The following is a 27,472-nucleotide window of genomic DNA, read 5'->3' as shown; positions in this document are numbered from 1 at the left end:
TTAGCGTTATGCCCTCGCTCCGTCCACGTCGTTGCAAATGGCAAGATTTCATCGTTTCCGTGGTCGAGTTATTCCAGTGTCTGTGTGTGTGCGTGTGTGCGTGTGCGCCGCACCTTTACCCGGTCATCTGTTGGTGGACCCAGGCTGCTGCCGTAGTTTGACTCTTGTAGCCGATGCTGCTGTGAACACAGGGGTGCACGTGCCCTTTCAAATTAGTGCTTTTGTATTGTTTGGGTTAACAGCCAGGAGTGGGATTGCCGCATCATACGGTGTTTCTATTGCTGATCTTTTGAGGACCCTCCACACTGATCTCCAGAGTGTCTGCACCAGCCTGCGTCCCCACCAGCAGGGTGACAGGGCTCCCCGCTCTCCACGTCCTCGCCAGCACCCGTGGTTTCCTGTGTTGCTGCCTTCAGCCGAGCTGACAGGTGTGACACGTACAGGTGTGTCTCATCGTGGTTTTGATTTGTGTTTCCCTGATGATCAGTGGTGTTGAGCATCTTTTCGCGTGTCTGTTGGCCGTGCGTAGGTCTTCTTTGGAGAAACGTCTGTTCGTGTCTTCTGCACGTTTTTAAATTGGATTATTTGGTTTTTGGGTGTTGCGTTTTATAAGTTTTTTTTTTTTTAAGACTTTATTTATTTATTCATGAGAGACACAGAAAAAGAGGCAGAGACACAGGCAGCGGGAGAAGCAGGCTCCATGGAGGGAGCTCAATGTGGGACTCGATCGCACCCTGAGCCGAAGGCAGGCGCTCAACAGCTGAGCCCCCCAGGTGCCCCGAGTTGTATAAGTTTTTCCTATACTTTGGATACTAATCCTTTATCAGCTGTATTATGTGCAAACATCTTCTGTTCCGTTTGCCTTTTAGTGTATTGGTTGTTTCCTTTGCTGTGCAGAAGCTTTTTATTTTGATGAAGTCCCAATAGTTTAGTTTGCTCTTGTTTCCCTCGCCTCAGGAGACATATCTAGGAAAAATGTCACTTCGGCCGACGTCAGAGGTACTACTGCCTGTGCGCTCTCCTAGGATTTTTATGCTTTTAGGTCTCACATTTAGGTCCCTACTCCGTTTTGAATCTATTTTTGTGTATGGTGTGAGGAAGTGGTCTTGTTTCATTCTTCCGCATGTGGCCGTGCAGTTTCCCCAACACTGTTTGTGGACGAGACTGTGTTCTTCCCGTTGGACACTCTTGTTCATTTGTTGAAGATTAATTGACCATATAATTGTGGATCTATCTCTGGGCCCTCTATTCTGTTTCATTGATCTGTGTGTCTGTTTTTGTGCCAGCACCATACTGTTTTGATTACTAGAGTTTTGGGTTTTTTTTAGGATTTTATTTATTTATTCGACAGAGAAAGAGCGAGAGACAGCGAGAGAGCGAACAGGGGGAGGGGGAGAGGGAGAAGCAGACGCCTGCTGAGCAGGAAGCCGAGGTGGGACTCGATCCCAGGACCCTGGGGTCATGCCCTGAGCTGAAGGCAGATGCTCGACCACTGAGCCCCCAGGTGCCCTGCAATGGATTTCTTTTTTTTTTTTTTTTTTTTGCAATGGATTTCTTATATTGATTTTTGTATCCTGTGAACCTACTGATGTCATTTATGAATTATGGTAGTTTTTTGGTGGCGTCTTTAGGGTTTCCTATGTATAGTATCACGTCATCTGCAAATAGTGAAAACTTAACTTCTTCCTTACTGATTTGGATGCATTTTATTCCTTTTTCTTATCTGATTGCTGTGGCTCGGACTCCCAGCACTAAGTTGAACAGTCATGAGAGTGGGCATCCTTGTCATGTTCCCGACCGTAGTAGGAAAGCGCTTGCTTTCCCCCATTGCCGATGTTGTTGACTGTGGGTTTTTCGTGAAAGGCCTTTACCATGTTGACATATGTTCCCTCTAAACCTACTGTTGAGAGTTTTTGTCACGATTACATGTTGTACTTTGTCAAATGGTTCTTCTGTATCAGTTGAAATGATCCAGTGGTTCTAGTCCTTTCTCTTATTGATATGATGATATTTCACGTGGATTGATTTGTGGGTATTGAACCACCTTGCAACCGAGGAATAAATCCCACTTGATTGTGGTGAATGAGTTTTTCAATGTACCGTTGGATTCGGTTTCCTAGTTTTGGGGTGGGGGTTACATCTCTGTTCATCAGGGTTATTGGGCCTGTAGTTCTCTCCCGGTAGCGTCTTTACCTGGTTTCGCTATTGGGATGATGCTGGCCTCAGAATGAGTTTGGAAGCGCTGCTTTGCTTTCCCTTTTATCTCACAGGGGGGCATTTTTAAGATGATTCCAGGTGGTGTTTGGAAACGTGTTATAGTCACCAAAGGAAAGTGTGTGTGTTGCGACAGCTTTGAGTCAGTGAAGAGGTGTGTGAGGTGGACCCAGCCACTTCATTCATGAGAGACACAGAGAGAGGCAGAGACCCAGGCAGAGGGAGAAGCAGGCTCCATGCACGGAGCCCGATGTGGGACTCGATCCTAGGACCCCGGGGTCACGCCCTGAGCTGAAGGCAGGTGCTCAACCGCTGAGCCCCCCAGGAGTCCCTTAATGTATTAAAAAGATGTATTTATTTTAAAGGGAGAGTGAGGAGGGGGAGGGGCAGAGGGTGCGGGGAGAGAGAGGCAGAGAAGGGGACCGACCCCTCCTCGGAGCAGGGAGCCCGACTGGGGCTCGATCCCAGCACCCCGGGGTCATGACCCGAGCGGAAACCGAGAGTGGGACGCTTGACTGACTTTAATGTGTGTCCTCAAGGGTGCGGGACGAGGTCCCTTGGGTTATTTCACCTACAGTTCACATTTGGGTAAGAAAGTCACTCCAGCAAGTAATGGGACGATCTGGTGTCTGTGCCGGGAGGTGGCCGCGGAGTGAGGGTTCTGTTCAGGGCCCGGCGTGGTGGCGGTCGTGGCCGTCAGCCTCGCGCCCCTCGCGTCCACCCCGCCGGCCGTGCCCCCGCCCTGCCTGACTCCCCCCACACGTTTGTGTCCAGCACGTGGGTAACTCGCTTGTTCTTCCCCCACAGAGTCTGTAGAAGAGCAACGCCAGGACTTCCAGATGAACAACCGAAAGGAAGACATGGAAATCGCGTCCCACTACCGGCACCTGCTCCGCGAGCTCAACGAGCAGAGGCAGCACGGCGTCCTGTGTGACGTCTGTGTCGTGGTTGAGGGCAAGGTGTTCAAGGCACATAAGAACGTCCTGCTCGGCAGCAGCCGCTACTTTAAGACGCTGTACTGCCAGGTGCAGAAGACGTCCGACCAGGCCACCGTCACACACCTGGACATCGTCACGGCCCAGGGCTTCAAGGCCATCATCGACTTCATGTACTCGGCCCACCTGGCCCTGACCAGCAGGAATGTCATCGAGGTGATGTCCGCCGCCAGCTTCCTGCAGATGACGGACATTGTGCAGGCGTGCCACGACTTCATCAAGGCCGCACTGGACATCAGCATCAAGCCCGATGCCTCGGACGAGCTCTCAGAGTTTGAGATCAGCGCCCCGCCGGGCAGCAGCACGGACGCCCTGATCTCGGCTGTGATGGCCGGAAGGAGCATCTCCCCGTGGCTGGCCCGGCGCACCAGCCCCGCCAACTCTTCGGGAGACTCGGCCATCGCCAGCTGCCACGAGGGAGGAAGCAGCTACGGCAAAGAGGACCAGGAGCCCAAGGCCGACGGCCCCGACGACATTTCCTCGCAGTCGCTGTGGCCTGGCGACGTGGGCTATGGGTCTCTGCGTGTCAAGGAAGAGCAGGTTTCACCGTCTCATTACGGGGGGAGCGAGCTGCCTTCCGCCAGGGACGGGGTGATACAGAACTCCTTCTCAGAGCAGGCCGGAGGGGACGGCTGGCAGCCCACAGGTCGAAGGAAGAATCGGAAAAACAAGGAGACCGTCCGGCATATCACGCAGCAGGTGGAGGACGACAGCCGGGCCGGGTCCCCAGTGGCCTCTTTCCTGCCGACGTCCGGGTGGCCGTTCAGCAGCCGCGACTCAAGTAAGCCTTTTGTTCTTACGGGCGGGCGCTCCCACCCTGCCAGGCCCAGCGCCCTGCGTGGCTTCCAGGGAAGCAGCACGGCCCCCCACGCTGGTGCCGCCCCGTGGCCATCGCCTCCCGCGGTCCCCTCTGTAGGCGCAGGGAGTGCCACCTCGGGGCCCGCGTCCCCGGCACAGAGATGGGGCTCCCAGTCGCGGGAAAGTGGGGTGACACCCAGTGTGTGGGGTCAGCTTGACGGGTCTGCTTCCCTTTTGTAGGAAACACTATGAGGGTAGCTTAATTTTAAAAAGATTTATTTCATTTGTTTATTTGAGAACGAGTGCGAGCAGGGGTGAGGGTGGCAGAGGGAGGAGCAGCCTCCCCACGGAGCAGGGAGCCCGACGTGGGGCTCGATCCCAGGATGCTGAGATCATGACCTGATGCTCAACCCACTGGGCCCCCCAGGCGCCCCCATTTTAAAAGACTTAAATGTTAAAATGTTAAAAGGTGGAAAGTGCGTCAGATGAGGTGAGATGAAGGTGGGACGGGAGCGGACCTCACACCTCGGGGCCTCGGTTCTGGGTGCTCTGCAGCCGGCGCGTGTTCTTGTCATCGGCGTGGCTGTTGGACAGCCGGGTGCGTGCGCGTGCTCCGTCCGCGGCAGAGCGCTCCCCCGACGGGGACGCGAGGGTCTGCTGCAGGGCAGCCTCGCAGTGAGGGGAGTCTCCTCGTGCCCGACACGCTCGGCTCCGGGGGGCAAACGACGGGCCGCGCAGAGGCTCTCCGTGGCCCCGTGTGCGGCCCCCGGGGCCCGGCGTGGCTCTGAGCCCGGTCCTCACGCTCTGGAGGACAGCGTCACAGGTGTCCCAGGCCAGCAGGTGGCAAACCTGACGCTGCCCGAAGCAGCAGGTGCCCCTCCCGGTGCTGAGCGCGGAACGGGCACTGCCCACGGCCCCCACGCGCCACAGCCCAGCTCCGGACTGAGTGGTGGACGGGGCGAGATGGTCCAGGGCAGGCCGGAGGCTTCTAGGCCAGTTCTGGTTCCGGGGCGGCCCCCCGGCAGGGTCCTAGATCCCCTGGAACATGGGAAGGCAGAGGGGAGGCAGCAGACGGGCGTAACGAGCCTGAGAAGTGTCACAGATGCCGAGCGTGCCGTGCTCCCGGGGGCAGCTGCCCACTCCCCGGCCTGGCCCTGCTCCCCACTCGCTAGCTTTTATTGTCGTGCGAGGGTGCAGATGCCCTCGCTGGGTGCGCGGCTCAGGGGCAGCAATACCTCACGCTGTCACACGACTGGCGTTGCTGCTCATCTCGAGCTTCCGTCGTCCCGAACTGAAACTGTATCCAGTAAGCGGGGACCCCGAGGTGCTCCGGGGCCTTGTCACTCTCTCCGTCCTGCTGCGTCCCCAGCCCCGAGCACGGCGCCAGACCCTGGCGTGCCCGGGACGCGATGGTTAATCGTGGTCTTTCAGCCTGGGGCTGGACGGATCTGCCGTGGGGACGGTCCCGGGTGTGTAGCAACATCCCCGGCCTCGGCCACTGGGTGCCAACAGCAGCCCATCCCCTCGCTTGGTGACAAGCAGGAGCATGTCCAGGCACTTAAACGTCCCCAACGGGCAGACCGCGGAACTGTAGGACATTAGCTGAGCTAAGAGGACTGTGAGGTCTCTGAGCTGATGGGAGCCACCTGTCCCCGCCAGCTGTGCTCGGCAGAGGTCCCCCGCGTGCCCCAGGCTCCCTTTATAGTCCGTCACCGGCCCTGAGCAGAATCTGAGAAGCTGCGGTCCCCGGCGGACGCCCTGAGGGCGAGGCTTCATGTGGAACCTTCTGGGTGCCGCAGCCCCGGACGCCGGCTTGAGGTCCTGAGCCCCCGGTGGCCGCGATGCTGGCGACTTGAGGGCCTGTCAGCCTAGTAAGGAACGGACGCTCCTCCGGCCTATGGGATTGAGGTTTTAAATGCAGTCGTGAAGCAGAAGGTGTTTTTAGAATCCAACAAGTGATTTCGGCTGCGTACTTTTGTTAATGTCTTAAATCCCCCGGGTTACCAAGGCAACTGCGAGCCGCTTCTGTTAGATTATTCTGAGTCGCAGAGACAAGGACGGGGGGCTGTCGGCTTGCGTGCACGGTGCCTGCCTGCTGTGCTGGTCACTCCCTCCCCAGTGTGCCGGGGCTGGCCGCGGAGGCTCGAGTTGCGGTTCCGCAGGGACGTCAGGTTGTGTCCATTGAGTATTTGTTACCCGTAGACAAAAGAGTATTTTATTTATTTTTTGACCTTTCTTTAGCATTTCTTTATTTTTTATTTTTATTTTTTAAAGATTTATTTATTTATTTATCATAGAGAGAGAGAGAGGCAGAGACACAGGAGGAGGGAGAAGCAGGCTCCATGCAGGGAGCCTGACATGGGACTCCATCACGGGTCTCCAGGATAGCACCGTGGGCTGAAGGTGGCGCTAAACCGCTAAACCACCCAGGGATCCCCTCTTTAGCATTTTTTTAAATAACAAATTAGACAAGAGTATTTTATTTTATTTTATTTTATTTTATTTTATTTTATTTTGTTTTGTTTTGTTTTGTTTTGTTTTATTTTATTTTGTTTTATTTTATTTATTTTTTTAGATGGGAGTATTTTAACGTCTCATCCTATTCGTGGGAGAAGGGGCCCTATCCCAGGGGAACGTGTCGGGCGGTGGTTGCAGGTCACCTGGGGGCTCCGCACAGATGCTCAGAGGTGGCTCCGCAGCCAGGGCCACCTGCCCGGTCCCGTCCCTGTGTCCCCCACCCCACGACCGGTGCTGATGCTGAGCCCGCGAGCATTCAAGAGCCATTTTCCCGAGCAAAAGGCCAAGAGCATGTTTCCCTAGTGGCTTCCAAGGAAGTGACCGTTGACGTCTACTTCTGGGTGACAGCCGGTGCCTGCGCGGCAGCTGGGGGGGGCAGGTCGGCTGCGCGTCGGGCTGGGACCGCCCCACGTTGCTTCCGCGCGTCCTCCTGGGGCTCCAGCCCGTGTGACCCCGGGATGGCCCCGGACGCCGGATGAGGCCGGCTCAGAAGCCGCTGAGGGAGGAGCCCGGGTGCTTGTCCTAACGTCCACACGTGTCCTTGAAAGGTTTTGCCAAAAGGGGCTTCCGTGGCTCGAATGAGGTGCGTGGCTTTTGCAAAGTAATTGTTCATACCTGAGCCCTTGTGACGCGGGTCTTGATGCGGTGGAAGCGTCGGAACCGCCGGGCGGTGGCGAAGGTGCTCTCTGTGCGCCCCCCGCTGGCTACTCCCACCCTCCGGCCTCTTCCCCCAGCGGGAGGGAGCACGGGCGCCATGCCTGGGGGTGCCCCACGCCGGCCCCCCAAGGGCTCACGTAGGAGCCGCCACGCAGGTCTGCGGAGGTGAGCTGGGAGGAGGCTCACGGGCCGTGTGGAAGCCGCGGAGGGCACGGAGGATGCGTCCGAGAGGCGGTGACCCGGGGCTTCTGGTTCACCGACATGTCGGGTCCTGATCCTCCTGGAGACCTGAAGGGTGGAGCGTGTGCCCGGCGCCCGGGCGTCATCTGCTGGGCAACTCGAGGAGGCCCCCTTCCACGGCTGACGGTTGTCGTCTTGCTCCGTGTGGCACTTGTGCTTTGGGGTAAAAGAGCCCGAATGAGATGCGACACCTGCGTCCTGAGGGGCGGGGATGGGCCGCAGCCTCCACCGCGTCACGCCCTTGGCCCTAAGGACTGTGCTCCGAGGCCCTCCCGGCATTCCCCCCACGTGAGCAGAGCCCGTGCTGGACCCCCACGGTGCCGCCAGGTGGCAGCTGGGGACCCGCCGCAGGAGCGGCCCCTTTGTCAGCTTACGGGTTGACAGCAGGAGGACCAGGCTGCCCCGGAGCACCCGCTGCCGGGATGAGGGCCCGCTCGTGCGCGAGGACGAGTCCCAAGGAGCGCGGGGCCTGCATCCCTTGAGGCCGTTGCCCCCAGGCCCACACCTTGCAGCCCCGCTGCCGCCAGCGTCCACTCATGGACACAGTCCACGGACCTCAGCCCCCACAGCCGCCCCCGAGGTGCCCAGCCCCCCCCCCCCCCGTCTCTGGGGGTCCGACAGTGCTTCTGAGGCTCGTCTGCGAGCCTGTGCGCATCCCTCAGTCACGCCGTACCAATGGCTCGGGCTGTGACACTCCTGCTGGTGGACACCGGGCTTCCTGGGGGGTTCGGGGGCTGGCACCAGGCCGCGGGGACGGCGGGGCGACGTCGTGCACTTGCGTGTTTGCTGTCGCGTGAGCTTCCCGCCGGGACTTGAGGCTCTCGCTGGCTTCGTGTGGCCTGTCCCCTGGGCTCCACATCCTCTGTGTTCGCCGTTGCTCATCTCGGGATTTGTACGCGTCCCGGAGGCGCCGGCGTTTCTCTGCTGGGCCGTGTTGTTGGTCTCCGTGTCTGTCTTCACATGCTCCCTTCATGAGGTCCGGCCGGAGTGGCTTGTGCCGCGGGGTGAGCGGTGGGCCGCGTGCAGGCCTCCCCACGCGCCCCCACATGCCCCCACGCACCTCCACGTGCCCCCACACAGCTCCCCACATATCCTGCACGCACCCCCACGTGCCCCCATGCCCCCCCCACGCCCCCCGTGCTCTGCTTTGCAGAAGCGTCTGTTCCAGTCTTGAGCCCACTTCCCGGCGCGGAGCCGAGGGTACATTCTGGTTCCGACCCTCACCAGGTGTGTGTTGTGCAGACGTTTTCTGTCTGTGCCTCGTGCTTTCACGGACCGTGGTTTGCGGAGAAGCACACATTTTAAACTAGGATGAAGCCCGATTTGCAAACTTTTTTCTTTCGTGGCTCGTACGTCTCGAGTCCTATCACAGAAGTCTTTCCCGAAGGTCACAAACGTTCCCCACGTGTTTTTTCCTGGAAGTTTAACAGATTTAGGTGTGACGTGTAGGCCTGTGGCTCCCGACGATCTCCCTGGGCACGTCTAGTTGTTCAGCTCTGTTTGCCGGAACTCTGGCTTTTACTCACTGAATTGCTGTATAGTCAGCAAGGTGATTGATTCAGTCATGAATTCATTCAATCGTATGTATTTCAACCAAGGAGGGTTCATCGAATGACGTGGAAACTTGCTGATAGTTAAGAAAGTGAGGAAACTGGATTTGAACTTGGATAAAGACACGTGACGTGTTGGAAACCGTGCGTTCTGGACGCGGAGGTGACAAGGACGCCAGATGACGAGGCTACTGATCCTCCCAACCGTGCTGTGCCCCCTGTGAGCCTGACCTGGGCTGTGACCCCCGGGCGGGGGTGGGGGCAGGCGCGGGCCTGCACCTGCCGCTGGGTCTCCCCAACCCCGACCTGTGCACACTCTCCGGAAGCTTCCGTGTGCCGTAGGCAGGGCGCACCCTGGGTGCCCGGCTGGTGGACGGGGCGTCGGGTGGAGCGGGGTGGGGCCTTCCGTGCAGACGTCCTCCAAGGCACGTGAGCATTTTACAGAATGGTCGAGAGTGGAGATTTGGGGAGACCTGAGCCGCGGGTGCGGGCTGTCCAGCAGGCCGTGCCCCCCGACACCCTGCTGGTGAGGCCAGCGCCCCTGCCCCTTCCCCCTGCTGGCCACGACCCCCAGGCCCCGGAGCTCACGTGGCTGGAAGCCTCTTTTCTGTTCCGACTCTGCTCATACCCCACTTTGCGACTGACCCCACCTGATACAGTTTGATAAAAAATTCTACTCATTTTAATTATAATCTCTTTTCAGCTTTTCAGCTAAAGAGTGTGAGCTAAATTCTCAAAATGTTATGGTGTATCGTTTACGGGAAGAAGGAGAAAGCGCTGTGCTGCCCTCCACAATGAGACCTTGGCTCTTTTTTTTTTTTAAGATTTTATTTATTTATGACGGGGTTAGGGGGGGGACAGAGAGAGAGGCAGAGACACAGGCGGAGGGAGCAGCAGGCTCCACGCAGGGAGCCCGACGGGGCACTCGATCCCGGGTCTCCAGGATCAGGCCCTGGCTGAAGGCGGCGCTAAACCGCTGCACCACCGGGGCTGCCCCTGATGTTGGTATTTTTAATCCTGTTTGCTTCTTTTATCGAAAAGAGGTCAGCACCAGGAGACGGGCCTGGGTCCTTCCCGTTCCCGTTGCTCGTGCAGCTGCCTGCGGTCACCTCGCTGCCTCACGCGTGTGATGCGCCTGCAGAGGAGCCACGCTCGCGCCGTCCCTCCGTCTGGGGCAGGGCCTTCCTGTCGGCCTGGGAGCCGTGCCAGACCCTCCAGAGGAAGTGGCGCTTGTGTGCAGGTGCACATGCGTGTGCACGTGAGCATGTGTGCGCCTGTACACGCGCGTCCATGGGTCCGGATGAAGAGAACACCCCACAAATGAGTGTTTGGAACTCAGCCCGTTTTTCGGATGTGAGATTGGACGCTTTTGGTAAACGAGGCAGCTTGAGTCCTGGCAAGTCCGCGGGGCAGCGGCGTCCGGGCGAGGTCTCGACCCCAGAACCTCCCGCGCACACGAGGCTCGGCCGCGGTCACCGGGCTGCCCGACTGGCCCTCCGAGGCGTCCCCGGGGAGTTCGTCGGGACTCGGGGAGGTCAGCTGCCTGCGCATGAGCGGCTGTGGCCGCAGGCTCCGTCCCTGCTGGCACGTCCTGCCTTGTCACGGCCGAGCGCACGTCCCCTGCAAGGACGGACCCCTCCTGCTTGCCCGTCATCCGCCGATGGACGTGTTGCTGTGAGATTGCACACGCGCGTGCCTGCACCTCCCCTGGGTACGAGCCCGCGTGGCAATCGTGGCCTCAGAGGAGTCGTTACACCGCCCGCGGCAGTGGCACTGGACATTCTGACGGGCGGGGGAGAGGTTCCAGTGTCCTTACGCCATCGGCCCTGGTGACCGTCGGACGGATTCGGGCCGCGCTGCGGGCGTGAAGTGGCCTCCGGGGTTTCCAGGCGTGTCCCTGCCGACTGGTGGCCTCGGACTGTGCTCGCCGTCGCTTACATGTCATCTCGGATGAATATCTGCTCGGGTCCTTGGCCCATTTAAAACTTGGATTATTAAATTGAATTTGAACTTAAAAAATGTAAAAAACCACGACTGGGGTTATTTTTGTTTTGACTGAGTTGTGAGCCTTCTCTGCATTCGGAGTGGGCTCTCCTGTCCGGCGGCTGCTCTGTGGATGTTCCGCGTTCCCGCCTCCCTCCTCCTGGCTTCACGGAGGCGCCGCGCCCGGCGGGGGGCTTGAGCGAGGCCGGTGTCCCACGCTCCAGGGATGGGCCCGCGGGCCTTCTCGCTTGCTGGATGGTGTCCTCCGCAGCTTTGGCCGCGCCCTGGTGTCCGCCCCGCGAGCCCCATGGCAAAGCGGAGGTCTCGGAGCTTCCACAAGAGTCCCGCTCTCCCGCGCCGCCCTTCCTCCGTGTTGAGCGTCGCCTCCTCTGTGGGAGGTGGAAGTGCTGAGGGCATGCGACAGCTGGGGCTCCGGGCAGGGCAGAGTCTGGAGCGGGTCCCCCTGCTCTTGTCCGCCCACCCCCACCCCCACCCCCCCGTGTTCTGAGCGCAGCGCCCACCCGAGGCCTTGGCCGCCCTCCTGGGGCAGAAGCGGGTCGGACTTGAGGACGAGCAGCTGGGCGTGGGGAGGCTCCTCCGTGTGCGCGGGTCCCCTGGGAGAGCCGAAGATGACCTGCGTGTCCCTCTGTTTCCTCTGCCAGGTGCGGACTTGACTGTCACCGAGGCCAGCAGCTCTGACGGCCGAGGGGAGAGGGCTGAGCTCTACGGCCACGTGGACGAGGGTCTCCTGGGAGGAGAAGCCAGCTACCTGGGCCCGCCCCTCACCCCCGAGAAGGACGAGGCTCTGCACCAGGCCACGGCCGTGGCCAACCTGCGGGCGGCACTCATGAGTAAGAACAGCCTGCTGTCTCTCAAGGCCGACGTGCTCGGGGACGACAGCTCCCTGCTGCTGGAGTACCTGCCCAAAGGCACCCACTCCCTGTCCCGTAAGTGCCGCCCCGTCGCGCCGCCTAGGAAGGAGCAGCGAGGTCGGTGGAGACGCGGTGGGCGCGGGGGCGCGGGAGGCTGTGCGGAGGCCCGTGGCCGTGGGGCGGGGGAGGCGCTCGCCACGTGCTCTCGGGGCGACGGCGGCGCTTGCTCCAGTGTCTCAGACGGAGATCGAGGCATCTGAGCCCAGAACCTCGTCCAGGTTGGCGGCGCGGCCGGAAGCGGAGCCCGGGGCTGGGGGGGGGGGGGGGCGCTGCGCGGAGGCACAGGCTCGGGCTCCCCCTGCCGGCCCGCCGCCTTCCGGCCTGCGCGGGTGGGGAGCGCGGCGCGGACCCTTTGTCTCCGCTGCTCACGCCGCTTACCCCTGCCCGGCGGCACGCGCGTCTGCACGGTCGGTGTCGTTGCGCTGCAGTGTCTCCGGCGGCATTCCAGGCTCCGGGAGCACGTGACACACCGACACGGGAAGCAGCCCAGGGGGCCCCTAGCCGCGGGTGCCCCGGGACGTCCCCCCCCCCCCCGCCCCCCGCTTGGGGGCTTCGGGCTTTTAGCCACGGGGTGCCCGCCCGGAGTGAGCCACGGTGCCCTGAAGATCTGGCCTGGGGACGCTGCGTGCCTGCGTCCCTGCCGTCCCGGGGAAGCGTGCTGGGCCCGGGTGGCGCTCACCGTGCGTGCCCGACGGAGCAGAGCGGGCTGTGGGGCCATGGGGGGGGGCGCCGCAGCCGGGGGCGGGGCGTGGGGGGTGCGAGTGGGCGCACGGGGGCGCACGGGGCCTGAGTCACCGCCCGCCGCCCACCAGGGTGGATGCTGTGGTTTCCCGAGCGCCACCGGAGGAAGCGAGGCCCTTTGACGTGTCGGGGGTTTGCAAACTGCTTGTTTCCATTTTTGCTCTAATTTAAAGAAAGACGACAGCGTCGTCATACAAGTTCGGGTTCGTGAGCGCCAAGGTGCCCGAGCCCCGGTGCTGCCGCAACGGAAGCTGCGGCCAGTGAAGACTGCGGGGGAGCGAGGCTCTGTCGCTGCATTGCCCTGCGCTTCTCGCGAGCCGGGCCAGCGTCCCCGCAGCGTGGGCGCCGTGGCCAGCTCCCGGGACTTGGCCGGGAGGCCAGAGCCTAAGCTGAGCGCCCCGCGGCCGGGCTGCGTGACTCCAGGCGTGCTCTCCCGGCCTCGGGCCCCGTGGGAAGGTGCGTCACAGCCGTTGTGCGCGCGTCTGGGCCCTTGAGCGTCTGCAGAGTGAGCGCCGCGTGCTCCCGCGTGTTGGTGCCGCCGGCAGAGGCTGCGGGGCCCTGTGACCAGGACGCCTGCAGGGCCCTGGGGGGTGGACGGGCAGGAGCGCCGGAGGATGCCGGGAATCTGTGGCCGTATGCACAGGTGGGGGCACACCCGTCCACCCCTGTAACCCCTAAGGCGCGTGTGAACGCCACGTGCGGGTCTGCAGCCAGAGCAGTGCCTCTGCCCCTTGGGAATGGGGGGGAGGTGTTCAGTGCTTTTCTCTGTGTCCTGTGTGTCAGCCTCTGCCCGCAGCCTGGGCCTGACCCAAAGGCCGTGGGCCCCGCACGGGGGTCTGGACCCCAGTCCTGGTGCGGCATCCGCGGCCTCCCCCCGCCCCGGGACCCCAGGGGAAGGGCTTATTTTAAAATCTCACCTTCTGACGTCTTCTAAAAACGAGAATGAAAATACTCAGATGAAAACCTTGTTTCCCAAAACGTTGTGCTCGGCCGCGGCGGTAGCCTGCCCTCCGTCCCTGGTGGGCGGCCCGAGCTGCCACCCAGTGGCTGAGACGTGGTTGTGGCAACCTGTCCGGGCACCTGCTCTGGAGACATTTGTCACCGTGGAGGGCGTCGGTGTCAGCCGCACACCCTGAGCCCCGGATCCCAGGGAGCCGAGGCCACTCCGCGTGCGGTCCGCCGGCCGGCTGCCCGGGGGCAGGCGTGGTTTCTCTCTGTGCTCAGGGCGCGGCATCGGGGCCGGGGGAAGCCACAGCGGTCGCCTCTCCGCCACCACCGCTAGAGTCTGGACGCGCCCTTGTCGGCGGGAGCGAGTTTTCTGTTGAGTGGGACACGGGGCAGCAGGGCCTGGCTCCGGCGTGTTCCCCACCGTTGGGACAGGGACCCCCTCCTGCAGCCTCCGCCGGCTCACCGGAGCCCCAGGCCCTCGTGAGCAGGGATGGTGTGTGTGTGTCAGGGACCCGCCAGCTCGTCGCATACGGGTAGCGAAGCTGGGCAGGGGTGGGGTGCGTGTCCCGGGGGCGAGACCCCCCAGGCTCCTGGGGCTCCGATAGCAAAGGGCCCTCAGCTCAGGGGGCTGTGTGGCCTGCTGGGCGTCCCCAGACCTTGGTGCAGTGAGGGCGGGGAGCACCCGGCGGCTGAATGTTGCGGAGGGACCGAGGCCGCTGTGATTTCTGGGGTGGCCCTGGTTGGCTCCACGCTGCATCCTGGCACACGTGGGCTCGTGGCTGGAGAAAGGCGGCGAAGGTGTGACGTTTCCCAGGTAGCATGTCGGCGCTCGCTGCGCTGCCCGGGGGACTCGAGGCCCATCCCCGGTGTGTCCGGTCTCCCCCAGGCAGGGGCACCGTGGGGCGTCTGCGTGCTCCGTCTCCGCGGTCCTGATCACGGTCGCAGGTGTCTACGTCCAGAGGACCCTGGACGTGCAGGTGGCACCGAGCTGCCCACGGTCGCCAGACGGACGGTGTGGACCCTTCCGCGGGAGGTCTGACGGGTCCAAGCACATTGGCTCGGCCCTTAGATTCGTGGTCTCTTTCCAGATCCCTGGTCTTTAACTGGTTAAAGAACCTTCTGTACTTTTTGTTTGGACTTAGCTTTAATGTGACTGGTTCACTTCTGTGTTCTCAGTGCTAGGCGAGCATCCGGCCTGTTCGTAGTCGCTGCTCCGCGAGTAGGAACGGTGACGAGCACTGGCTGTGGCTTCACGCGTGGCTCTGGTGTACAGGTTGTTTGTGAGCGTGCACTGATCTGGGTGGGCCCTGGACCCGGCGTCACCTGCTCGGACCCTCACGAACACCGGCTGCCTGGAGTCACGGGAGGACACGGGAGGGAGAGCCGCCGCGCTGGTCGGGGAGGACGGGGGAGGACGGGCGTGACACTGCCTGGTCCCTCCGGCTTCCAGGCTGGCTCCGGCCCGCAGGCCGTCGCCCCGAGCGCTGTCCACGTTTGACCCATAGATACTGCTTTGGAAAAGGAGCTGGGGCTCTCCCCCCGAACAGCTACCGGTGCTCGGTCCTGTCTGGGTAGGACGACGCGCCAGGTGCCCCCCTGCTTGTCGCAGGGAGACCTCGGGAGGCCCCGGGGAGCCACCGGCTGTGCCCACCCTCCCCTGTTCGCGGGAGACTTTGCAGGAAACAGCTGAGCTGGCTTCTGTTCTGATTGTGGTTTACAGATTATTTCTTATTATGTGTGAAGAACGAATCAAGGACCTTTTCTTGATTCTGGATCGACACTGGAATTTTAAACAACTTCTGCAAAAGGGCACTGGGCGGTGTCACTACGCTCTTAGACCTGTAGCCAGCTCGACATCGTGAAGTGTTTCCCGGAAGAGCCTTTCTCCAGGCCACAGGTGTGTGGGCTCTGTGTTTGCACCACGGGCCCTGACGTTCTGTGCTGGAACCTTCTGTCGTAATCACTTTGCTTCTGGGCGAGACACCCCGCCCCAGACAAGTCACATGCGGAGACCCCTGCTGTTTGGGGGTGGCGAGCTGCCACAAATACCCGAACACCCACCTCCAGGAAGACCCAGGCTCCGTCACGCAGCAGAGCTCTGCTCACAGCAGCAAGACCACGCACGGCGCTCCTGGAACTCTCTGAAACAAGCCCACCAGCTGGTGTTCGTTCACGTGGGTGAGACTCGTTTCCTGTGTTCCTAGGCCCTGGCACCAGCCCGACTCACTCTTGGGGGGATGCTGATCGCAGAGCAGAAGCCCCTCCCTCTGGCCCCTGCACCTGCACCCAGAGCCCGGGATGCCCGCTCTGGGGAATGGCCAGACCAAGCCCAGGACGGCCCTGCCCCCCGGCCCAGGTAAGACGCGAGGGGGGCCGCCCGGACCAGCTGCCCACCCGGCACGCACGTGCCCCGAACTCCACGTGCACTCGGGCGCGTCCCTGGCGGGTCCTCGGACGTGCCCCGGGGCTCAGAGGGAGCGTCCGCGCCACCTCCTGCAGGCTCAGTTCGGTCAGGGGAGGGGAGACCCCGCCCCGCGGCAGCCACTGTCACTCGGTCCTGCAGAGTTAAGCTGCCGCTTGTATTACGTGTGTCCTACGCGGGTGCTCTTGAAGCAACACGGATGCGCAGGGTCAGGCCACTTCAGGCGCACAGCGTCACGGTGGCAGCTCGCTCAGCACAGCGCACCTGCTGTCTGCCCCCACTGGCGTCCCGCCCGCGCTGCTCCTTTCCGTGTTTATGTAACACAGACGTACGTTTAAGTAAATTTGAACCCAAGTACGCTGTCCTGTAGAAGTTAAGAGATTCCCACGGGGAACGTCTCCCCCTGACGTGAGGACATCTCGTTCGTACACGAGCGCAGGCTGGTCCCGAGGCGGCTCCGCAGGCCGTGCTGGGCGGTGGCGTGAGCGTCGCGGACCAGGGACCTCGGGAAGGTCACGGACACAGCTCTCCTTCCTGTTCTCGGGGCAGGGGGCTTGTTGGTAGCAGAGAGGTCTGTTAGGTTGGCTGCCTCCCGGGAGACGAAGAAATCTTCACGAAGAGCTTAACCACACGTTTTGGATTTTGAGATTAATGAACGGATTCCTGTGCGGGCTTTTCCAGCAGGATGGTCTGGTGGGAGATGCGTTCTGTTAGCGTGGGTTTTTCCTTTGAGAGGCCGTTCATCGAGAACTGATCGTAGCCTCGCCCTCCCAGATGTGGGGCCGCTTGTCCTCATGGTGGCCGGGCAGGGACCTGCTAAGAGGTGGTGTCACCACGTCCTCACCACCTGTAACTTGTCTGTGTCTTGTTCTAGATCGATGCCCCTTGACACCTGGAGCCCTGGGCTCGGCAGCGAGGCCCACTCTGGAGTTGGCCCCAGCCGGCCCCAGGGTGGGCCTGTGTGGGGGCCGCGGGCCTGCCCAGGGGGCCTGGGGCCAGCTGCCAGCACGCTGCGTGGCCAGCGCGCCCCCCGGGCCTGGTGGGCTCACCTGTGGAGTCGGCAGAGGAGCCACGAGGGAGGCGCCCTATGGAATCCGATGCCTGTGCCGCGTATGACAGCTCCGAGGCTGGAGAGGCCTGCCCGGGCGTCGGTGTCTGCGCCCCAGCAGACGTGCCCACGCGCCTCTGCCGCAGCCAGGCCTGCTGTTCAGGTTCGGCGGCTACCAGGTGACGGCAGACCCACGTCAGGACGGGGGCAGCTGCGGAGCCGGACTAGGCGTCGGCGTGAGACTTGCAAGCTTAGCTACGGGCTGCGTCCTCTGCCGGCAGCTGGTGGAGGCCTCTCAGGGCCCCGATGGGCAGGGGGGACGCGTGCGCTCCAGCCTCCTGGCGACGGGGCCTGCGTCCACCGGGATCCCATAGGATCGCCGCCTGTGGGCCCAGAAGAGCACGCCGCCGTCCCTGGAGAAGGGAACCGAGTCGCTCCGACCCGTGTGATACCCCGAAATCCAAGGACAGAGCCGGGCCGCAATGTTCTTGGAACGACGTCGCCCACGTTCCCCTCCGAGTGTGAGGGAGACGGCCCGTCCGCTCACTATGCGCAGCGGGTGGCCGTGGCCGTGGGGCGCTGTCCAGGCCACAGAGGCTCCCGTCGGCCCAGCCGCTCGTGGCTCCTGAGGACGGAAGCAGGCACCCCAGGGGCTCGGGAGCGGCCGGAGGCGGATGTGGGCCAGAGGTCTTCCCCTCCCGCGCCCGGCGGTGGTCGGGGATCGCTCCCGCTGCCCCTGCGCAGGCCTGGCGCTTGCTGAGCGAGCTCTGAAGACCCAGCAGAGCCAGGTGTCCCGAGAGGCTTAGGGGGTCGTGAAGAGGCCCGCTGACGCAGGTCACCCTCCAAGAGGTCCAGTCCTCGTGGCTTCATCTGGGTCCCGGTTTGCTTCTGAAGGGTCTGCGGGATCTTTGAGCTGTGAGGTCTCGGATTGCTTGTCTACGTGTGGACGCACTGTGGCAGAAGCAGCCTGAGTGCCCGGGTGGGGACACGGAGGCCCAGTGGGTGCTGCTCCTTGACTTCTCCCAGGGTGGGTGGAGTGGGGGCCGGGGGCTCACAGGGACGCCTCACAGGCTGGGGCGAGTCTGTGCTATTGAACTGAAAGGCTTTCGTTTAAAAAAAAAAAAAAGCTTCTGTTAAAATTTTAAAACAACGTGGCACCTGGTTGGCTCAGTGGGAAGAGTGTGCGAGTCTTGATGTCGGGGTTGTAAGCTTGGGCCCCACCTTGGGTCGGGAGAGCTCAAAAATAAACAAAAAAAATCTTTAAAACTTTAAAACAGTTGAAACGTTTCGGACAGATTCCATAGTATCTGAAAGAACTAGGTCGTGGTAGGTGGTCCTACGGTAGGGGCGCCGGAGACAGTTTTAGAACTGAGGCTGTTTGATTTTGTTCTTACGTCGAACGTAATTTCCCTTAAAACTGCACAGGCGTGTAACATTGACATTTTCAGCCCGTGGGTTTAGAAATTCCACGTCTTCCATTTTGTTGAATTTCTCGTTGAAATGTCATAGCTCATGATGAATTCCAGAGGGTTTTTTTTAAAGAAACTTCTCAATGGATCACTAATCTCTCTTGAACACAGAGAATCTCAGTAATAAAAGGTTCTTACTTAGGTGTGTTTACCGGCACGTAACGTGCTCCACGTCTGTGTTCACGTCGGGCCTTTCGGTGTTTTTTACCGTGTTCGTATGGTAGGAAGTGAGAGACGCCACAGACTCGGCGTCACGTTGTGGATGCGTGTGCGTCTGCACGGACGTGCGCAGAAGTGAAGGCTGCTGCTCACTTAGGGATGTTGATTTGCCATTTTAGATCGCATTTATTTTTTTTATTTTTATTTTTTTAGATCGCATTTAGAATAAATGACCTAGGGGCCCCTGGCTGGCTCATTCGGTGGAGCATGCAACTCATTGATCTTGGGGTCGTGAGTTCAAGCCCTCACGTTGGGTGTAGTGTTTACAAAATAAAAAGCAACCAAAAAACAAAACCCCAAACTTAAAAATGTATAATCTCGTCTTAAGTATCATTGGCCTTGCACTTGCACATAGCTCGGGTGTTGGGGAAAAGGCATGGATTTTATTTAAAGAAAACACTTGAAAACTCTTTGAACTTCTACTTTCAGCCACAACTAGCACGTATCTCGAGGAAAAAAGTATTTGAAAATCTGGCAAACACACATGGAACCTGGGGACGGGCCAGCAAAGGGCTGGAGAGAAAAGGGGGACACAGGGGAAGCTGTGCTTTCACCCCAGATTTCGTTCCTGGCATGTTTGCGGCACATCGGAGCAGGAAACAGGCTAAGTGCAGGGCGGCAGTGCTCCCCGGCCTGGAGACGGGGGTGTCTTTCGGGCGTCCGAGGCAGCTGGGGCCGGGGGCAGATCTTTGAGGACAAGGAGCCCCAGGGCCCCCTCACCTCCCGAGCTGGCGCCGAGCGACACTCACTCACGGGATCCCTGCGGAAGCCGCCCGGCCAGGTGGGGAAGGCGAGCAGAGGTGCCCGCGGAGGCGCGCTGCTGGGGCGGAGGGACGGGCGCTCAGGCCCGAGGGGCAGCGAGGCCAGGCAGGCAGCCCGGGCCGCCGCCGTCCCCGCGGTCTGAGGCGCGTGCGACGAGTCCCAGCCCCGGCCGCGCTCAGGCGAAGCTCCAGGGGCCGAAGGTGGTGCTCCCCTGTCCGCTCGGAAGTAACGGCCGCGATGAAACAGCCGCCTTGAAAGCCTGGCGGCCTGGGAAGTGCCACCGCTGCCCTCGCCCTGCCCGGGGCCTCGGAAAGCAGCTGGACAGCCGAGCACCGGGACAATCCCAGCCAGGGCGGCGGGTGGGGGACACCGGTGCTGACACAGGGAACCTTCTGGAAATGGAGTTAGCACATCTGAAGTTAGGGATTCACTGCGTAGCTGAACAGCAGCCTGGATACGACCTCAAGGTGGCGAACTGGAGAGTGTCCGTGCGGAAGCTCACGGGGAGAGCACACGAGAGTGCAGGAGAAGCAGACACACGGACACGGCCAAAGTGTGTGATGTGCTGGCGACTGGATCTCCAGAGAGGCAGAAACGGGGCGGAAGCGGCACCCGGGGACAGCGGTTTAGTCTCCCGAAGCCGATGAGACACGTCAAGATTCCAGAAGCTCCGTGACCCTGAGCACGACGCATTCCACACGCACGGGGGCCCGTGACAGTCCAAGCCCGGGAGGCCGGCGACAGAGGGGAGTCTTCGAGCAGCCGGCAAAGGAGGCCTGTGTTCCGCAGGGTCCTGGCAAAGGAGGGGCGCCCCGGACTCGCCGAGTGTCCTCGCACACGTGCCGTCCACACAGACGCGTGTGGCGCTGCCCCGGCCACGGGCTGGAGCCAGCCCTCGGGCCACCAGCCGAGTGGCCTCCGAGGAACAGGAGCCGTCCCCATCGCTGGAGGCACCACGGATAGGTTCTCACGGGGTTTTTGACAAATGGGAGTGTAATGTAGACGCTAACGGCGCCGGGGGTCTGGGCCGGCTGGGGCCGCTGGCGTTCCCGCAGCCCCTCTGGGCTCAGCTTCTCAGGAGAGGAGCCGCGGTAGCACTTGGCTCATTGGAAATAGGCACAAGGGACAGAGAGGAGACGGATGGCACATCTCACCTGGCTGTGCCATCGTCACACGTGCACCAAACGCTCCAACCCCAAGATGAAAAGGTCTGCTTTGGAGAAGCTCTACTCTTCGCAGGTGACATAGCTCATAGGTAAGGACAGCGTTAAAGCAAAAAGACGAATAAACCAACTCGGGGCGCCTTCGGGGTCCTGTCGGTGAAGCGTCGGTCCTCGGCTCAGGTCATGGTCCCAAGGTCCTGGGGTCGGGCCCCAAGTCCAGCTGCCCCCTCAGCTCTGCTCCTCCGCCCTCCCACCCCTCGCCCACGTTCGCTCTCTCAACTGAATAAATTTTAAAGTCCTTAAAAAAGGAAAAAAAAAAAAAAGATAAACCAAGGAAACACCTTTAATCTTAAAATCAAAGAAAACTGAACAAAAAAAAAGGCACCGTGTTCCTATCCGAAGTGACGGACTCGCACAGAGGACAGCGGTGGTTATAATAAAAGGTATGAAAAGGAGCGCTAAGCTCCTGTGGGTATCAGAACAGTAACACGGAGATCCCGTGAGCAACTGACGCCGACGTGTTTGGCAGGTGGAGACACGAGCGGTTCCTTCCCGCGGGGCCAGGGCGGGGGCAGCGGGGCCGCGGGGTGCAGGGGCTCGGCCCCACGGCTGCGAGGAGCAGGGCTCGGTAAGGCCGCCGGACCGTTGGCTGCGCGCGAAAGGCACAGTTAGGGGAAGCTACTATGGCCTGGATGGGCCAACCCGGGAGGGGCTGAGGCTCGGGAACCGGCGAGCAGGTGCGGCCCGGGGGAGGGGGTGGACGGGCCAGCCGCGCGCCGAGGGGAGCCGCCCGGGCCCTGACAGGGCTGGGTGGTGGCGGCCGTGGGGGCTTCTGAGCCACGTGGGTGTCGAGGAGGAGAACGGGCTTGTAAGCCACGCCAGGCACAGACACCGCTGTGGGCTGGAGCAAACGCCTAATCCTAGAAAGTAACAGGTTTTATAGAAGGAGGCCTGGGACGACGGCTTCGCTCAGGGCGGTCGTTTCTTCAGCAGCTCGTAAGGAGCACTTGATAAAATGGACATCATTAAAAATCACTGATTCCGGGGATCCCTGGGTGGCTCAGGGATTGAGCGCCGCCTTCTGCCCAGGGCGTGACCCCGGTGTTCCGGGATCGAGTCCCCCGTCGGGCTCCCTGCACGGAGCCTGCTTCTCCCTCTGCCTGGGTCTCTGCCTCTCTCTGTGTCTCTCATGAATCAATGAATAAAATCTTTTTTTTTTTTAATTACTAACTTCTCCACTAAAGATACTTTTAAGGGAGCGAAAGGGCCCATCACAGACTAGAGAAGACGTTTGCCGTAAATCAGTGGCGAGTTCGTACCGAGATACGGGACCCATAGAAACCTCAAACAGGCAACGCAGTGAACCGGTGAGGAGCCCGGGCAGCCAGTCGACCTGTGGCTCTGCGTGTTGGGCGGCGGCCGCCGGCAAGGCCGGGTGCGGGGGCTCCGACGGCGCGTGGGCTCGCGGGTGTCCGCAAAGATGCAGCCGCTGGGACCCACGCGTGGCTGGTCGGCCGCGTGGAAAGCCTCTCGGCTGTAGCTCCCCCAGTGGAACCGGTACCCGCCATCGGGCTGTGTCCAGTAGGAGGGAGAGGATGCACCCGGGAGCCGCGTGGGCACCACCACCCATGGGGTCGTGGGGTCGTGCCATTGGATCCAGCACACGGCGAAGGGGGACAGGCGCCGCGTGGGGCAGTTGGAGGGGGACCTCTGCAGACTGCGTGGCCAGAGAAGCCAAAGCCCCCCCGTGCGCCCCGCAGTACAGAGCCCTGCAGCAGACGCCCGGGGTCGGAGGTGGGGCGGGCATCGCTGGGCCGCGGGGGGGAGGGGGGCAGCGACGCGGCCGGGCCTCAGGAGTGTGGGGAGTGTGCGGACACCCGCGCCCTCCGGGCTCTGGGTCAGGAAGCCCCCGGGAAACAGCTTGGGCTCCTCGGAGCATCGCTCAATCCCGGCACAGAGCGGTCGGCAGCCTCAGGGCTGAGGAGCAGAATGTGGGGTCCGTGTTTGCATCCGTTTCTGAAACGTCCTCGAAGTAGTCTTCTGGAAATTACCATCAGAGGAAAAAGGGCGAGATCCAGCTGGTTCCACCAGGGAAGGCGCGCGTGCTCTTGGGCAGAAGGCCGCCCCCCCCCCCGCCCGCACGTCTGGCCGCGACCTGCGGGTCCCGTGAGCACCTGCGTGGCCCCTGGGAGTCTGACGTGGTCGCGCGGCGCATCTCCCTCCAGGGCCTGATCGCCGCACGTCGCGAGGCCGGGGCTCCAGGGTGGGCGGCCGCGCGTGGCACTTGCTGTTCTTGCAGCCGCGTTTCTGCCAAACCAGAGGCGGGTGGGGACAACCCGGCGGCGGCCCCCGAGGCCCCGCTCTTCTTGGTCCCGAGCCTCCCCTTGGCGTCGGGCCGCGACCCGGGCGTGGGCGTGGGCTGGGACAGAGGCCCGAGCCTGGGTTCCAGTGGGTGCCTTCCCAGCGGCTCGAGCTCCGCCTCACACGGGCTCCCGGGGCTTCCCGGCGGCCCCAAGGAGGAGCCCACCCGGCGTGGGGAGTCTTCGAAGGCCCCAGGCTGCGAATCACAGGTTGTACGAGCCTTAGGTTCCCTCCAAGAGGAAGCTCTTTCAGTCACGACAGCCGCTGAAGTCTCTCCTCCGTGCTCACAATGCTGTTCACGAAGTGAGGGGTGGACTGCTGCCCCCCACGCAAGAGCCGGCCGGGTCCTAATCCCTGGAACCTGCGAGTGGGACCCTAAGTGGGAAAGAAGGGTCTTTGCAGGTGCAGCCAAGTCCGATCACCTTGGAAAACCCAAGCTGGACCTCAATCCAAGGACGTGCGTCCTTATAAGGGACGGCGAGGGGCCCACGAAGGAGGCACAGATGGGACGGCGCCCGGCCCCCAGCGAGGACCCCCGCCCGCGCCTCGCAGGGAACGTGTCCGGGCCGTGAAGCCGCCCTCGCTGCTCTGGCAGAGGCAACAAACGAGCACAGGAAACGCCAAAACGTGTCCTCACGGCGTGGGCCCTGCTCCCGGTCGCCGCCCGGCCACCCCTGCCTGTGCGTTCTAGATTGTTTTTCTAGGGAAAAGAAAAAAAAAACGCAGCACTTCACCACGGACACAGATTTTTTTTTTTTCACGTGGAAGTCTGCGTTGTTAAATACAGACGGCCAGAATGCATAATTCAGCATTTTAACTTTCGTGTTTATGGAAGCAGAATAGAAGCCATGAATAAATACGTTCTCAAAAAAAAAGGTTGTTTTAAATAAAATAACATAAAAGTTCATTTCCTCTCTTCCCCCTCTCCATCCCGGAGTGGGTGGCGCCTTTGCTTTATTCGGTGATAGTGGAAAAGCGGGATCGCCGTGCCTCGGAAAGCTGCCACGGCGGCAAGTGTGTCGGGGCCGAGGGACGGCGGAGGGCGCGGGCCGGGTGCGCAGCTTTCCCTGTCCCCTGTCCTGCCGTAGGGACGCCGGAGCCCCCCCCCAGCCCCGGGACCACAGGCTGAGCTGCTCCCTCGGGAAGGGTGGCTGCTCCCTGGCTCTGCACACACAGCCCAGAGTCTCCCTCTTGTCCCCAGCCGTGGGCCGTGCGTGCCAGCGAGGACCGGCGTCGGGTCCCGTCACACCCAGCGTGGCTCCGCAGGGAGCGTGGCAGCCGGGACAGCCAGGCAGTGTTCGCTCCGGAGGCGATCGGATGCGTGCGCACTCCTGTAGGGACCCCACCGAGTCGTGGTCCATAGGGCTGACCCACGGAAGCCGCGTGGGTGTTCGACAGCAGCGTCTCCACGTGGCTGGAAGGGGTTGCACGGACAGATGGCCGCCACGTGTTAAGTGGAAGCTGTCCTCTGAAACTGTACGTTGTAGTCCCAATCCTGTGGTCTTTTATAAGGATTTTATTCATTCATTCCTGAGAGATGCAGGCCGAGGGAGAAGCAGGCTCCCTGTGGGGAGCCCGACGTGGGACCCGATCCTGGGACCCGGGGTCACACCCGAGCTGAAGGCAGACCCTTGACCGCTGAGCCCCCAGGGGGTCCCTCCAATTCACGTTTTTAAGACGTGTTTGTGGAAAAGATTCTCCGCAGATGTTAGGCTGCTGACCAGGTCATGTTCGTGGGCGCAGGGGGTGTGCGGGGGGTGTATGTGGCTCCCACCTGCCGTCCTGGGCCTCCCGGGTGGTCCCACCGAGCTCCCGTCTCCCCCAGGGTGGCACCCCCTTCCACCCCCAGTCCCCGAAACGCACGCCCTGCACACATGCGACCAAACATGTGAGAAGCTCCTAAGTGTAAGAAGATGCTTGACTTCTGTGGACAGGATGGGGACTTCTGCGTGATGCTGGCGGGGACGCGGCGGCGGGTGGGCATCCACGGGGCGAGCAGGCGGCCGGGATCCAGGCTGTGGCGTCGCTGGGAGCTGTGGCGAAGTGCACACGGCCTGCTGCTGGCGCCGTGATGGCCTGAGTAGGGGTGCATGTCCTCCTGGGAGTGTCCCTGTAGGGACTGGGCCTTGGGGCCCAGAGCTCTTGGGTGCACGGTGGGAGGATGGCACTTGCAGCACGTCTCGTGGGTGGTCTCGCTGGAAAATAAATACGGGTTGCTTAAGTATGTAGATGCTCTTTAAGGGATCTTGGGAGAAACACTTTAAAAAACCCCCAAAAAAGAACAGAAACCCAGCAGAGACGGATTGAGGGCGCTGGGCTGGCTCAGTCAGTGGAGCGTAGGACCTTGGAGCTCTTGGGGTGGTGAGTTCGAGCCCCATGATGGGTGTGGAGCCTACTTAAAGAAAAAGAGGGAAACACTGTTCCCCACGTTTAAGGGGGTGTGAGAACCAGCCCAGCCCAAGGGAGCCTGGGGGCCGCTGTGCTTGGGGTCATTTCCCCGGTGAGTTGTCCGTGGCTGGTGTTGGACCAGCAGAGTGGACTTAGGGGCCGTGGGCATGGCTTGGGGTGACGGCGGTGAGGGTCCCCGCTTCTGGGTGGCTCAGTGGGTGGCGCAGTGCTGTGGGGACAGAGGTGGTCACCCCTCCGCCCCGGGGCCCTGGGTGACCTCAGCTTTCCCGGGTCCCGCTCTCGTGGGCCGTGTTGCTCGGGGTATTGGTTTTCCTCTCTGCCTCCTCTGGGCGCCTGCAGGGGCGGTGGCGGCGGCGTCCAGGGCTCGCACACGGACCCTCGTGGGGCCCGGGACACGCCCGGCCGAGGTGTGCACCCCTGGGCCTCGGCCTCGGCCCGCGCTCTTGACGGTGGGGGGCCGCGGTCTGTTTGGGGCGCTGGTGCCGGTGCGGCCGTGGTTGTAGGGCGGGCGGCCCCCAGCAGGCCCCTGGCCCGACCCCCCAGGACCTGGGTCGCCCCCCAGCCCGGGGCGGTGACGGCTCAGGGCGTCCTCGGGCTAACGTGCTGCTGGCTGGGTGCTCGCTCGCGGGGGCCGGCGCCGGGGGGGGCGCCCTGCACGGTGGGGCTGCGCGGGGACCCCGGACCCCGGACCCCGGACCCCGGAGTGCCAGCCCCGCGCCCCCCGCGCCCCCCGCGCCCCGCGCCGCCCGCAGCCAGGACGGCCTGACGCCAGGCCCTGAGATGTGGGAGCGCAGGGCGGGGCGGGCCAACCCCGGGCGGAGGCCGCGTCCGCCCCGCCCCCCCCCGCGTCCGCCCCCCGCGCCAGCACCTCTGCGCCCGAGCTGAGCGGGGAGGCCGCGGCCGAGGCTTGGGGGCGCTCTGCCTCCCGGCGGCGGGCTGGGCACGGCCGGGCCTCCCTGGTCTGTCGGGCGGGTGTCCCGTCCCGGTCGTGCGCCGACGCCCCGCGTTTGCTCCCGGCTGCGGCGGCGCCTCTCCTCCTGGGCAGGTGGACGCGCCGGCGGGTGGGCCCGAGGCCGGGGGCTGCGGGGGAACAGGGTGCGCGGCTGCGGGGCCTGCGGGGGGCGGGGCCTGCGGGGGGCGGGGCCTGCGGGGGCGGGGCTGGCGGGGGCGGGGCGGGGCGGGGCCTGCGGGGGCGGGGAGGGGGCGGGGCTGGCGGGGGCGGGGCGGGGCCTGCGGGGGCGGGGAGGGGGCGGGGCTGGCGGGGGGCGGGGCGGGGCCTGCGGGGCGGGGCGGGGCCTGCGGGGGCGGGGCGGGGCGGGGCCTGCGGGGCGGGGCGGTGTACGGACCGCGGGGCGGGGCCGGCGGGGCGGGGCCTGTGGGGCGGGGAGGGGGCGGGGCCTGCGGGGGCGGGGCCTGCGGGGCGGGGCGGGGCGGGGCCGCGGCTGACGCCGTGTCGTTGCAGTGAACGAGTTCACCGTGATCCGGAAGAAGTTCAAGTGCCCGTACTGCAGCTTCTCCGCCATGCACCAGTGCATCCTCAAGCGGCACATGCGCTCCCACACGGGCGAGCGGCCCTACCCCTGCGACATCTGCGGCAAGAAGTTCACGCGGCGGGAGCACATGAAGCGGCACACGCTGGTGAGCGCGGGGGCGGGGGCGGGGACCGGGGGGCGCGGACCGGGGCGCGGGGGCGGGGACCGGCCAGGCTCCCCCGCGCTGGGCCGAGGGTCGGGGGCGGCTGCCGCGCGGGGCCCAGGCCGCGCGGGACCCCCGAGCCCGCCGCCCGACGAGCTCCCGCCCTGGCCCCGGCCCGTGTCCCGCCGCGGGGTCACCCCTGCCCCGGCCGAGCCCCCCCCCCCGGCTCCCTGCGGCCTCCCAAGCCAGGACTCGGGGTGCGCCGGGCCGTGGATCCGCTTGGCCGGGCGGGAGGCGACAGGGGAGGTGGTCGGTGCAGGAGGCAGACTCGCCGGGACCCGTGGGGCAAGGCCCGGGCGGCGAGGTGAGCCCCGCCCGGCACAGCCTGCACCGCGTCGTCCCCCGTCTC

General features: G+C 62.8%; 1 protein-coding gene across 4 annotated transcripts in view; it reads left to right on the top strand.

Annotated features, from left to right (window-relative positions):
- Positions 1-27,472, top strand: part of ZBTB46 (zinc finger and BTB domain containing 46) — a 50,594-nt gene that overhangs the window by 18,220 nt on the left and 4,902 nt on the right. For 3 of the 4 annotated variants that reach the window (XM_077873970.1, XM_077873971.1, XM_077873972.1), the window contains exons 2-4: positions 3,022-3,990; positions 11,617-11,901; positions 26,891-27,066. In XM_077873970.1, coding sequence (XP_077730096.1) covers positions 3,054-3,990; positions 11,617-11,901; positions 26,891-27,066 — 1,398 coding nt within the window. In that variant the 5' untranslated portion in view covers positions 3,022-3,053. Of the gene's footprint in view, positions 1-3,021; positions 3,991-11,616; positions 11,902-15,779; positions 16,310-26,890; positions 27,067-27,472 lie in introns of those variants that run through there. The other variant, XM_077873973.1, reaches the window with a different exon arrangement.

The sequence above is a fragment of the Canis aureus genome, chromosome 26 (genome assembly GCF_053574225.1).
Source record: "Canis aureus isolate CA01 chromosome 26, VMU_Caureus_v.1.0, whole genome shotgun sequence".
Classification (NCBI taxonomy): Eukaryota; Metazoa; Chordata; class Mammalia; order Carnivora; family Canidae; genus Canis; species Canis aureus.
Note: the sequence above shows the minus strand (reverse complement) of the source record. Positions and strands in the feature narration are given on the sequence as shown.